The 13,924-nt window shown below is 35.7% G+C and overlaps 1 protein-coding gene across 1 annotated transcript; it reads right to left on the bottom strand.

Moving 5' to 3' along the window:
- Positions 1 to 98: 98 nt before the first annotated feature.
- LOC127794409 (ATPase 11, plasma membrane-type-like) lies at positions 99 to 9,754 on the bottom strand. The gene is given in 23 exon segments (XM_052325466.1): positions 99 to 414; positions 726 to 904; positions 1,017 to 1,199; positions 1,281 to 1,466; positions 1,802 to 1,962; positions 2,358 to 2,439; positions 2,853 to 2,885; positions 3,077 to 3,315; positions 3,440 to 3,604; positions 6,574 to 6,718; positions 6,854 to 6,958; positions 7,042 to 7,164; positions 7,259 to 7,378; positions 7,479 to 7,598; positions 7,712 to 7,918; positions 8,011 to 8,190; positions 8,296 to 8,430; positions 8,637 to 8,716; positions 8,719 to 8,773; positions 8,866 to 8,964; positions 9,145 to 9,264; positions 9,363 to 9,461; positions 9,625 to 9,754. Coding segments are annotated over 22 exon segments (2,868 nt in total). The 5' UTR covers positions 9,417 to 9,461; positions 9,625 to 9,754; the 3' UTR covers positions 99 to 317.
- Positions 9,755 to 13,924: the final 4,170 nt, after the last annotated feature.

Here is a 13,924-nt window from a genome sequence, read left to right on the forward strand (position 1 = left end):
CCCCCCCCCCCCCCCCGGCGGTAGAGATTCGCATATGCATTTTCAAGAACATTATTTATTCCCTCAACCAGATAACCAGATGAATTCAAAAGTCAAAAGGAACCGACAGAAAATATTGCTGATATAGACATTTAAAATTATAGCATAAGAAGAACTTCCCAGTCTGAAAATTCCAGGGCCATGGTCATGTTTGTCAAGACACGACAAAATACCAAAAATGAACAAGGGCCATAGTGGCAGCATGGATAACTCACAACTTCATGCTCATTATATGTTTTTAACTCTAAGCAACCAGTAATTTGAATCTGGTTATCTCCTCAGACTGTGTATGCTTGTTGAATTGTGTCTATGTCAAGACCTTTCAATCTCACAACAGATTCTACATGGCCTTTGAGAGTGTGTAGTTCTCTCAACCTGAAAAACAGAAATATGTAATGAGTACATTTCAGTAATACATTTGTGGCTTATGTAAACCTTGATTTTCTTAACAGCTTATATAACTTAATTATTATATCAACACAATGAAAATAAGTATTTATACTGCAGACACTTGAGGAAGTAGTTCCTCTTCAGGTAGACCAAATTGATAATCATCTTAATAAAGGAAAAAAGGAATTTAACCAATGAATATTTTTTTTTACACCAACTCCCAAGTAGGACTTCTAATAACAATATCATAATTTTAGCAAGGCATAAGAATCCAATTTTAGTCAGCTCATACACACCTTGCGATCTCAGCTCTCCTTTTTGCTTCCTCGGCCATCTGGTTAAGCTCAGTGAAATTGTTCCGGTCACCGAACATTTTGGTGTCTGGTACTTGTAAGCCATGAAGGGTTCTTTGAGCATGTGCCCACTTAAGCTCACGTTGTTCCTTCCCGAAATCTTTTTGCCTTGTGAAGGCAATCTGCAGAACAAAATATCTATTAAAAGACAAGAAAAATTAAATGAATCCTAGGTCATCAGTAAGAAACATCCTTTTTAGATAAATGATTCCTCCATTTGAGGATCACTCATACCCTTTGCTCAAGAACAAGATCCCAGGCCCTCCCACTGTGAGCATAGCGGATAAAGAACTTAATGAAATCAAGGGGGATGTAGAAGACAATATTGTAAAGCCAAATCACGCCAGCCCAACCCCACCCAATTCCTTCAATTGCAGCAAAGCTCCAATTTGCATAGACAGCAATTAGAGTAGCAATCTGTTCACACCAAAAACAAAGATTGAGGTTTCCTCACCTACAAAAAAGGGACTCGAACTAAAACAAATTGCAATGACTTACTAATTGAGCAATGATAAAAGCTGCAACAAGCAACAAGCCAGGACGCTCGACAAAGGACCAACTTCGAGATCGTGTAACAAATATGAGGGCCTGACTAATTATGCTCACTTGAAGGTATACAGCTGAAGCAAGCTTTCTATAGTCATCATGAGCTGTTTTCTCAAGCGTTGGTACCCCAAATATCCTCTGAGAATAACATGAGAGTAAAGCTACTAGTAAGTCATTCATCTCAAGAATATGAACTAATAACAACATTCAGGCACATTATAAGCACAAAGAATCAGACAAACAGAAGAGATAGCACGAACAAGTCAATCAGCTACATGATGCATTTTTCCTATCAATCAAAATTATATGCATTTTCTTAATATAAGAAGAAACCATGCAAGTTAAGCAAAAGCACATCAACTGAACAATAAGCCTTATAAAAAAAAGTAATTTCAGAAGGTCCATAGCCAATTAGATGCATATTTCATGAACAATCTTCAAGACTTATAATATTGAAGGCAGTCGGCCCTTACCGGAAAGAAGTCGGTTTTATATGCTGCCCAAAAGAATATGACTGTCATCACTGCCAAATAGCCACCAAGAACAACGCCTGTCGCGAAAATCTCAGCCAGCTTCCAGCTGTCTGGCAGTGGAGATGGTTTCACCCTATCCTTTGATATTGTCATAATGGTACCTGATGCAACAGAGATACCAGTGAGATGCCAAGAAAAACACCCAGAAAGTTGTCCAAGATAACCAGCAGAAATAAAATTCCAATGGTCTGATCACTAAAAACAGCAACTGAATAGACCATGAATTCAGGGAGGGAGAGGCTCAACATTCAATTGATTCAACAAATGAATGATTAAAGAGTACTTGTCAAAGAAAACATCAATATATGGAGAATAGAAAAAACAGCAGGGAGACTAAAATTTTCCAAATCAAAATTATTATCATACACTACTTGTCATCACCACACAGGTCAGTAACCATGGAACAATAGCTTGAACAGTAGTGAGAAACCAAAGGGCTCCTATTTATGTATTTATTTATTTACTTGGGGGAGAGAGAGAGAGAGAGAGAGCAAACCATCATTGAGAATTGCAATGATAAGAACCATAAACGGTGGGAAGTCAAACTTCCAAATGAGGGCCAGCAACATAAAACCAAGCTGTCACAGTAAAACACATACAGAATAGTTTAAAATCTAATGTGGAAAAAACTCAAGTTAATTCCATGCTAAACATACATGAATGACAAAGACAAAGGGTTCATTTTTTACAGTTCCTTATTTTTTCCCCCCTGAAAGTCAGATAGACTTGCAAAAAATGCTTTTCTGAACCATTGAGGAATCTGCAGCAAATTTATGGGGGCTCACAGAAAGAAATTGCGATTTAAATGGCTTCAAGAATCTTTGGCACAAAAAAAATTGAAAACCATATTATTTACCAAGTTCTTGTAGCTTTCAGATCTGAAAACAACTAAAACAAAAACATAGGTACCATTACCAAACAGGCCAATTATTAAGTGTTAAAAGGCATAGTGTATGATGAAACCTACTGCAATAAACACTATAAAACTTACCACAATACGGATTGTAATAGAAACAGCATAAATCTGCAAAATTGAAAAAAATAGCATATTAACATAGATTATAAAAGGACGGATTCCAATAATAAGTTTTTGTAACTTCACTAGTAACATTTACATAGTAGTTACAGGCAAGGGAAAGAATTGTTCAAAAGTGATGCTTTGACACTCAAGCCAAGACATATAGAACAAAGAACATGAGGTAAATGAATGGATACCGTGTAATTTTTCATCCTCTGGAAAATGGCTCGACTTGTCAAGACAGCACTAATAATAACACTGAGGCCAGGTTCCGTAAGAACAATGTCAGAAGCACTGCGAGCTGCATCAGTTGCATCAGCAACCGCAATGCCAATGTCAGCCTTCTTAAGAGCAGGGGCATCATTAACTCCATCGCCAGTCATCCCACAGATGTGTTTCCTAGCTTGCAAGCGCTTTACTATCTCATATTTGTGTTCTGATTTAATAAAAATAACACATTCGTCAATGCAAGCAAAGAGTTTCCTAGACATTTGTCTATCTGGGCATCTACACATCAAATTTAAAGCAAGATCACATAATGAAACACAAAAACAGCATACCAGGAAAGACACCAGCGAAACCATCAGCTTTCTCAATAAGCTCATCTATTGGTAAAGCAGCAATTGACTCATCTTTGTTCTGTCCCAGCAAAGCAGAAGAAGGATACATGTTTGTTCCCATTCCCAGGCGACGTCCAGTTTCCTTTGCTATTGCCAGTTGATCACCTAAATGAAGTCTAAAGATTGAGCATTCTAAATGCAATCTTGGAACCAAAAATTGTTGCATTAAATTCTAACTGATCCACGAAAGCTATTAAGAGTTATGCCCCACAAGCCTATTATATTTTTATGTAATTGATCATACTTTATATTGGGATTCTTTATCTTCAATTAATTGCTATTGCAAGGCATTATGTTTTATTTGTCATTGATGTTTGTCATCATTTTTATTGCAATCCATACTTGACAAAGTCCATAGATCAAATAGGCTCATGGAATATGGTCGTGCACAGAGATAATAATCATGAAACATATTCCTTATAAGCCTTGATATTAAATGTTCCTAGTCATAGAGTTATTAGGAATTGATACTAATAACTTGGATAAACTAGCACATATGATGTATGCTCAACCAAGAGAATGTCTTGTTTCATGGACATTGGTGTGAGGACACAAGTGCATATATGTAGGTGCTTATTATAAGAATAAATACACTGAACTGACTCGTTACAAAATTCCTAATGGTTATTGTTTAATATCAAATTGGAATTTCTGTGTTACAATTGTGCAGATTGATCCTTAGACTTGAGACATCATGGTAGTCTTATATTTGACTAATTACGCCTTGGAGCTTTTTGGATTCTAATGGAGTTATTGACAAATCACTGGGCATGGCCTTATCACATATGAAGGCTTGTGAATGTCGAAATAGGATTCATCATTTATCGTCAAGATGAGAGGATGTTCTATGTATTCCGATTATTTCATGATTGAGGAAATCCTTGGCCAAGGTGAGGTGGAAATCAAAAAGTGTTTTGATTTCATCTATCAAGTCATAAATTTGGAATGGACACATAGTTATTGAATGATTAGGGTTTCGTCATAAAACCATACCCTAAATTCAATCGAGACATAGATTGATGAAATGATTTTACTGCATGGTAATTGCAATTGAAAAGGTCCACATTTTTCCATTATTAGCTAGGTATTCATGGCATGTTGCTAGACGTTAACCATGATATGTAGGGTTTTAGAATTAATTTGATTAATTCTAAAACTATTAATTAAAGAGTTTAATTAAGAAGCCCATGAGATGTGTTAATTAAAAAGCCCATGAGTTTAATTAAATAGTTTAATTAATCTAATAAGTTGGGCCTTGATATAGCCCAAATAGAATTAACCCTACATCTAGTCTAATGGTGGACCTAAGGGGTCACACACTTGGATCGACCCCATTCCACAATTAAAAAGAGGGAGTCAGCCCAATGTGATTAAGGGTCGGGCCTAAAGTGTTTAGGGTTTTTCCATGGCGTGAATAGGGTTCTTGAACTCTATTTATATGCCACTTAAGAAGCTAGAAAAGAGTAGAAAATTCGGATTCTCTCAAAAGGCATCTAGGGTTGCTAGCATGACCAAGGCATTTGTGGAATGATCGATCGTGTGGACTTACTTGGAAAAGATCGCACTTGCGTCTCTACGGATCAGAATCGGACAAAATCGAAGCCTACACGGTTGGCGGTTTCTAACAAAAGCAGTAGTCACATTTTGCATGGAACAAAGGAGCAAGAAAAAATTTATCGTAAGGACATCCTCAGTACATGGGGCTCCCTGCTTTGTAAGGGTTACCCTTTTGTGAGGAGCCTGTTTCCAGAACTGAAACCATGAGGCTGTTACCTTATAGTCACAAAGGAGTAACCTTATTATTGATACCAAGGTTTGCCCGCAAAAACAATTTTCTAGTATTTGATATAAGATATTACAGAAGCAATTCGGTAATAGAGGGTCTTGAAGCATGGTACTAAAGCCAGGACTGACCTCATCTTTCAAGTCACAACTCTTTCTAAGATGCCAACCATTCTACATATGCATAAAAAAGAAGAGACGCTAAAGTTGGCACTGTGACCACCGTCTTTTGCAGTACCATAGTGACATATCACCATAAGGGGCACCAAACTTCATATCTTCCTTTGTCCAATAATTCTAGGTCTCTAGAAAAAGCATAAATGAATACCATTTATATACATGTCAATCAAATGAAATAGAAAATCAAACAAAATACTGATAGATCTCCTCCCAATATTAGCTCTGTACTTCTGCAGTGACAACATTAGTTCAGTAGTGCTACAGCACGTGCCTAGATTCTACACAAAAGCATTTTCTCATTAACTGACACGGAATACTGATTTCAATGCAAATCAAATGGGCACGAACATTATTATTTCTAAAAAATGAGCAATGACAACTTTATCCAATCCTATACATGTTTTTCCATCACAATTCACCAAAAAAGATTTGGGTCACGTTCAATGCTTTCAAAGCAAATGCCTAAATTACACACAATAGCATTGATTTTCAAAACGTAGTCCAACCTCCTCTGTTAATGCAAATTGGCATAGTTCATAATCACTATTTACCTAATCGTCTAAAAAAATATTTCATTTATCAATTATATGTCTTAAGAAGGTTAGGGAAGAAACAAATAGATTAATAAAAATAATAAAAAGAACAAAGAAAATAAAGAAAAACTGAAAACTAATGAAGAAAGAGGTCCCTTTGCCGCTTTGCCTTCTCTTTGTCCACCTCTTTCCAATTCCTTGTCCCTCTCTTTTTCCAGCCATGCCCACCAAGCCAACATCAACACTCCGCAATAAACTACTCTAACCCGACCATCACTTAAAAGTTTCAGCCATTACATCAGAGTGTGTAATCTAGTTTTAATATTCTTCTTCTCTCTTTCCAACCCTATCTCCATCTATGACTAACACAACCCCGCGTCAACTAATGGACCAACACCCACCACCAATAACCCTGCACTACTACAAAAAAGCTATCATGATTGCATTAGGCTAAACAAGTTATATCACATACAAGAAGCATTATCGATTCTAAAGATCGTCCACTCAACTAATACTATTAGCAAGCAAACCACTGCATCACAAGCCAAAACACTAATTAAATCATAAAACAGAATGCACCTGTAATCATTTTAACATTTACTCCAAGATTTAAAGCCCTCCTTATTGTCTCTGCACTGTCATGCCTGGGTGGATCAAAGAGAGGCAGGAGACCAATAAATTGCCAGGGGCCCCCTGCACTCTCTTTCCTTCCCTCTGGAACTTCCTGCATAAAGAGGAGAAAGTGCCATATTAAAGGTTCTAAAACCAATAAAAATAAACAATGAATGCAACTTCAGCTACACAAACTCATATGGTTGAATCAAGGAATGTTAAATAGCGGAAACAGAAGACAACTTACCTGATATGCTACAGCAAGTGATCGCAAACCTCTCTCTGCAAACTTGTCAATCACTGCGTGAACCCTGCGCTCTATGTCTGACTTGTTGTGTGCAAGATTTAGGATCTAAAAACCCATATTGCAGGCAAGAATCAGCATGAAGGGCAGAGAAAGATGGAGCCAAATGCATAACCTGGTGAACATGATACCTGCTCTGGTGCACCTTTGCTGGCTCTATGCATTTTACCATCACTGTCAATGTAGGTTAATGCTGTTCGCTTATCAGTAGGATTGAAGGGCAGGAAATGCACCTCTTGAATATAAGATCGTGCCTGACATTAGGGGTAGTTATTTAAGCAAAGAATAATTGACATGCATAAACACCAACTAGCTGTAAACAAAAAAGTTCAATAAACAATAAATTACCTCCTTTGGATCAGCCAACATCCCAACTATAGCAGCATCAATTGCATCCTGGTTTTCTACTCGCGAGGCTCGAGCAGCCATCAAAACTACAGCATCCACATCAACTCCTTTGGCAAAAACCTGAGAAGATAAATGCGGGTGAACAAGTTAGAACCAGAGCCATGAATCTTACAGGAAGAACATGCCTATAAAATCATAGAGGAGTAAATCCCTCAAAAACCTCAATAAGATTCTTGTCAACGGTAAGCTTGTTCAACGTCAGAGTTCCAGTTTTGTCACTACAAAGAACATCCATCCCTGCCATCTCTTCTATTGCTGTCATTCTCTTTGTAATAGCTCCCTGTGGTAATTGTTCACATATTGCATCATATATGCATAAGCCCTTGGCTCACAGTATCCAAAAAGAAAAAAAGCCAGTACTTAGCGGGAAAAAAAAAAAGAACACCAGCCAACCTGCTGGGCTAAGCGATGAGAACCTATGGCCATTGTTACGGATAGAACCGTTGGCATAGCAATGGGAATACCTCCAATGAGAAGCACAAGAAGATTGTCAATCCCAGGGCGGTAGGGCCTATCTTGAATGGGATACATCACAATGACCTCTACTATCATCCCCACGGCAATGGAACAAATACAAAAATTCCCAATTGCTGTCAAGACCTAATAAATGAGGCAAGAATAAATTACGATTAAATTTGGGACTGAACTAGAAATACAAGAAGTCAAAACAAAAGAATAATATTTCTACTTGCCTTCTGAAAGTGGCCCACTTGGTTAGTAGTATCAACAAGGTGAGCAGCCTTGCCAAAGAAGGTGTGAACCCCTGTGGCGATAACCACAGCTTCAATTTCTCCTTGCTTGCAGGTAGAGCCAGAGTAAACACCATCCCCAGGGCCTTTCGTCACAGGAAGAGACTCACCCGTCAAAGCAGACTGCAGAACCCAAAACAAGAAAACTTGAAGTAATAAAACAGAAACTCAGCAAACTAGCATGAATGCTGAAAAGAGGATGGGAAGGAATGTGAATCCGACAGCTACCTGGTCAATTTTCAAAGGATCACCCTCGAGAAGACGAGCGTCTGCTGGAATTATATCTCCAAGCTTAATACTAATTATGTCTCCAGGCACCAAAACAGCAGCGTCTTCCTCATTCCACCTCCCATCTCGAAGAACCTTCATGAGAATTCATTTATATAGAACAAACTTAAGACATCAGCCAGTGGATGCCATAGAAAAAGGATTAAAAAGGAAAAAAAAAATGAAGGAAGCACTCGAACACTCAGCCATAACTTCATCCAAGTAGTCAAAAATTCAACTAGACAGACAGCAACGTTTTAAGATCAGTGATGCTAAGAAAAGAACAACATGCAATTTAAAACCTTGGCTTTGGGAGCGAGACGAGCCATGAGAGCAGCAGCCGCATTTCCCGCGTTGTTTTCTTCAATAAAGCTAATTGTGAGTTAATGAAAAGCAAAGTGATAATACCCACAAAATCTTGCCAATCCGGAGGCTTCCCCTAAGCAAAGGAAAGCATACACTTCAGTAAATATCGACAGATGATACGATTATGATGGGGTTGTTTCACTATCTTAAGTTACAAGTTCTTACTCCGCCATTGGCAAGAGCAATAGCCATGATAGCAGCAGCTTCCATAACCCATGACAAGGGGTTCCACATAAATCCCAGAAATTTCAAGAACTTACTCTCCTGGAACACAACCAACAGTGTATAGGTTGAGCCAAAACAAAAAGTCAAAAGGGTTTCAGTAAGGAGAAACGCATTCAACAGATTAACTTCCATTGAGGGAATAGTGCTAACAAATTTTGGGTCCAAAAGGGCAAAAACCCCAAATCAACTTCCAAAAGCAAGCAAAAGACGAAACTTTACCTTCTTCTCTTCAAGCTTGTTCTGCCCAAAAAGCTCTAACCTCTGCTGGGCAGCCTCAGTGGAGAGGCCTTCTCTGCTACATCTCAGATTCTCAAAAACCTCTTCAATGGGTATGTTTTCCTGCATTCACAGAACTCAATTCCATCAAACCAAAATGAAATAAACCAAACACAGTTCACATTCAAGAAGTGAATAACATCAAATCTCAGATCCATTACCAAATCCACAGTTTCCTTCAACACCGCCTCCAGAACTTCAGACTTCTCCCCCATCTTCTTCGTCTTCTTCTCTTTTCCTCTCTCTCTAGTTTTTTCTCTCTATAACACCAAATGTAGATCAGAAGTCATAGAAACCCCAGTGAACAGAGCGCCAAAGCAACAGAAACCTGAACCATTCAGAGAAATCAAAGACAACCCAGAGATAAAGATTTCGTTTTGCAGATCAATTTGTTCTGCTTTTGCCAAAATAAGGACGACCCACCTACAACAAATCTACCGGAAGTTGGAACCGCTTACAGGGTTGGAACTGTTACAGAACCCAGCCTTTCGTATTTACCATTTCTTGATAAAATATCCGAAAACCAACATTTCTTCCAAACAGGCCCTCCCCTCCTAGCTTCCTACTTTCCGAGTGCCAGAAATCCTGCCTTTTAGTATTGCTGCTACTTCGCATGTTCAAGAAAGAAAAACACCTCGCCAAACCATTTTATTTTTATTAAAAATTTAATTTTATTTGTAAAGGATTAGATTTTCAGCAGACCCATTTTCTTACTTAAAATAAAGACTTTGTGAGTAATATTTGAATTTGACAATCAGCAAATCATAAAATTTTATCATTTTGAATATCTCAACCAAAATTATGGATCGAATGGAAATTATGGCTTAGTCAATCTCATATCCCGACTAAATTTATCTTTATCTATTTTAAATATATGATAAACAAAATAAAATTTTAATTCAGCCCCTATTTTCGTCCAGATATATATATATATATATATCATCCACTTTGAATATATGGTGAATAAAATTAGATTTTAAGTTCTTTCTTTTTCTGTTATTCTCTGGATTTTTACTCAACATTATATATATATATATGTGATTTTTTTTTAATGGATCAAGCCGACCAAAGAGCCTATGCTTAGCTGCCATACAATGCACATGTACGTCAGACCGCCTATCTACTACGATTGTCCACTTCACATGATTACTTCTGCAATTCAATATAGAATTTCGTTTTTTTTTTTTTGTTGAAAATATTTAATGTAATTGTGATATTAAATTATTACTGTTAGAGTTATAACTTAAAAGTAGGTGATAATGGTAAATTGAAAATCTTGAATTTACATTTTATGTTAACTTAATTCATAAGTTAATATGCATGATAAGATATAATTTTAATCATAATATTACACTAGTACTAGTATAATAATATAATATAGTAACTCTGTTACATTAAATATGTTTCTTATTTTCACTAATAAAATAATAGTAATAATAATAATAATAATAACCATAATAATAATAGTGATAACAAGAAAATTAACCACACAAAACAATAGGGCCACATTTAAACGTAGATTAAAAATATTTTTTTTCCTAGCCAAAATATGTACACACACACACGCACAGAGCTTATTTTGCCATGCTTTGTTGTCTTGTCTGTATTACTACTACTTGTCATGTCAGCTTTGAAATTGATTTGATTTGATTTAACGATCAACATGAAACGTCATAGTGAGAGTCAGAGTTGCTTAATCTCGGCCTTTCTGTGTTCTCTTCCAGTCGTGTCCAGTCTTCCCTCCTTCGCTCACTGCTGCTGGTTCGTTTTCCGGACTATTCTAATCATTATTTAATCTGAGATTCCATGACGTGGCCACCCCAACCTCTTCCACTCGGCAAACATCCAGTGGCCAAGAGAGAGAGAAAGAGCCCATTTGAAAATGATGCAATCTCATTTAAGATTTTACCTAAAATTTCATATAAAATGATGTAACTCATTTAATAATAATAATTAAAGTTGTGAAAGTTGGTCTCTTTAGGCTTTACCCCCACCACCAAACTTCTGCATCTTCCTTTGGCAAAGTTGCATAAGCAAATGGACAGCACAAAAAACAAGAATTATAGTGAATGAATTGGTTGGCTCCCTGTTCTTGTTGATGTTTCCCACATAGCTTTACTATTACCTCACAACTTTTAGGTCTTCACTAGTCATCCTTTTACATTAATATTAATATTTTCCAGGAAATAAATGAATACGATTAACAATTCACTTGTAATATTTTTTAAATGTTCGAATTCTTTTTTTTTTTTTTTTTTTTTTGTTATGGTGTGACATGTGTTTTCGAAAAACAAGGAAATATATAATGAAATATCAAAAATATTTTATATGCATTTTATTTATATATATATATGTTAATTGCTACGGTTTATATCATATAATATGTCACTTCTCAATTTAAACAAGTGGAGGGTATATATTATTCATAATAAATATAATTGTAAATTATAATAATTATATTTTTTTAGTAATATTAATTTATTTTTATAAAATTATATCATTCTGAATATATATTTACATACATTAAAGAGAATTTTAAATTATTTCTAAAATTTTACAATGCAAGTTTATAATTTAATCTGACGAACCTTCCTTCAAATCCATTAAAATCTCAACTGTAACTGCTTACAAAAGTAAAGATTTCTAAAAAGTATGTTATTAGATATAGACAAGATTGGGACTGCCAAAGAAGGAAAAAATTCCCCCCCACCCCCACCCAAAAGCTAGATTACAAAAATCAAAAGTGATTTAAGACAAGTTGCAGTGTTGGACTCAAATATAAAAATATGACAACATAATCACATGGTAACAAAATTTGTGTACCCTCACTTATCTCCTTTCCCATAACTAGTCAAAGAGGCTTCACAATTTGCCAATGTAATTATTCAAAAGTCTACCCTAAAATTACTCTGAGACAATTTATAGTTCTCTTAACTAACTAACAATAGAAGCCTTGTTAACTCACCATCCTATTTAGTGTCAACTCTATTTTTCCTAACAATTCACATCATCAATTTCTTAAAAGTGCCCATTTTTTGCAATTCTAAAAGAAAAAATAAAGTTTACCAAAAGTAAGGTATTTAACACAAGTACTAGTGTTTGTTTTGGAACAATATGAATAGCTAAAAAGCGATTAATCCAATACATATGAAATTTTTTTGCTATATTTAAAAAGATACTAACCCTTTCATTTTCTTTTGTCATACCTTATCATACTAGAAAAAGAAAGAAAATTAAAAAAATAGGTAACGTTTCACAATATTCACGTCTTCAAAAAATAATACTTGTCGTGTTAATGAGTTTTGACTCTCATTATTTTTATAATTATATATTATGTACAAAATTTTTGTTTAAAGATGATAGGTAGGGTTGGTGAGTGGAAACCATCATACATATTGGGAAACAATATAATTGGTTCATATCTTTAAAAAATTAGAAATTTCTGTAAATTAGAAAGGACCAAGCAATATGTTAGGTCAAGGAAGTAACCTTGAGGCATGAAATTAGGTTTCCAATAGTGAATATGTTATATGGTAAGCGATCAACACGTGCTCAAATCAATATTCCATCACTTTGTTGGCTCACAAAATGAAAAAAAGTTAAAGGCAATGTTCTCTTTGTATTTCATTTTTGAATTTTGAATTTTGAATTCATTTTAAGTTTTATGTTTTGAGTGTTTGTTTTGAGATTTCTGAAAATACATTCTCTTTGTTATTCTGAAAAATTATTTCTCAAAACTGAAAATTGAAAACCGCGTTTATTTTCAAATTTAAAAAAAAAATATATTTTATGATATTTTATTCATAAAATATCATCAAATAAATTATTTTATTCACAAAATATCATCTACTTAACCCAATTTTTAATTATTTTATTTGTGTGCAGTGTATATCTACTTGTTAATGATAATGTCTAAGAATCTATCTTAATAATAATAAGCTACTTCAATATTTAATGGCTATTTAAATTAAAATTAATTATTATAATTATTTAAAAAATTAAAACAATATAAAAACGATGAAGTGTATTTTTGTAACACTGTATTTTTAATTTTTAAATAATTTTAAAAAACATTGAAGGAGGCGGTGATGCAATCGCAACCGCCTTCTCTACTCTTTCTCTTAAACCTAAAGAGGAAGAGCAGAAGATGAAAAGCAGAGGAGGCGGCGGATTTGGCTGGAGGAAGACGTGAACCTGGGATGATCAGAGTTGCTGGTAGAGGCAGTGGCTGGAGGATGAACAGCGGCTATGGCTGAGGACGAATGGTAGCGGTGGTTGAGGGTGAACGACGACCGTGGCTAGAGGGCGAACGGCGGCCTCGGAGAGGGTCGATCTGAGGCGATGGTGGCTGGAAGAGAACGAACGGCGGCAATCCGAATGGCTGATCTTGGTCGACGATGGTGTTTCACAAAGGAGAAGAGTAAAGATCAAACAGAAGAGAGAGAGAGAAGAGAATATAGAAGGGCAGAGGGGAGTGTTTTCCGTGTTTTGGATTTGGCACTGTGCTTTTGGCTGAAAACGGCCAAAACGTATTTTTGGCGTTTTTAATTTTGTGTGTAAAGTTTTTTGGTGTTTTGAAAAATATATTTTTAAAAATAGGTAAGTAAACACGCTTTAAGTGTTTTAAAAAATTAAAAATAGAAAACGATCTGGAAACGACAACGAGAACATGCGCTAATTTGTTCAAAAATGTTAGTTGAATCTGAACATGAATTTAAGGGCC

The sequence above is a fragment of the Diospyros lotus genome, chromosome 2 (assembly GCF_014633365.1).
Source record: "Diospyros lotus cultivar Yz01 chromosome 2, ASM1463336v1, whole genome shotgun sequence".
In the NCBI taxonomy this organism is placed as follows: domain Eukaryota; kingdom Viridiplantae; phylum Streptophyta; class Magnoliopsida; order Ericales; family Ebenaceae; genus Diospyros; species Diospyros lotus.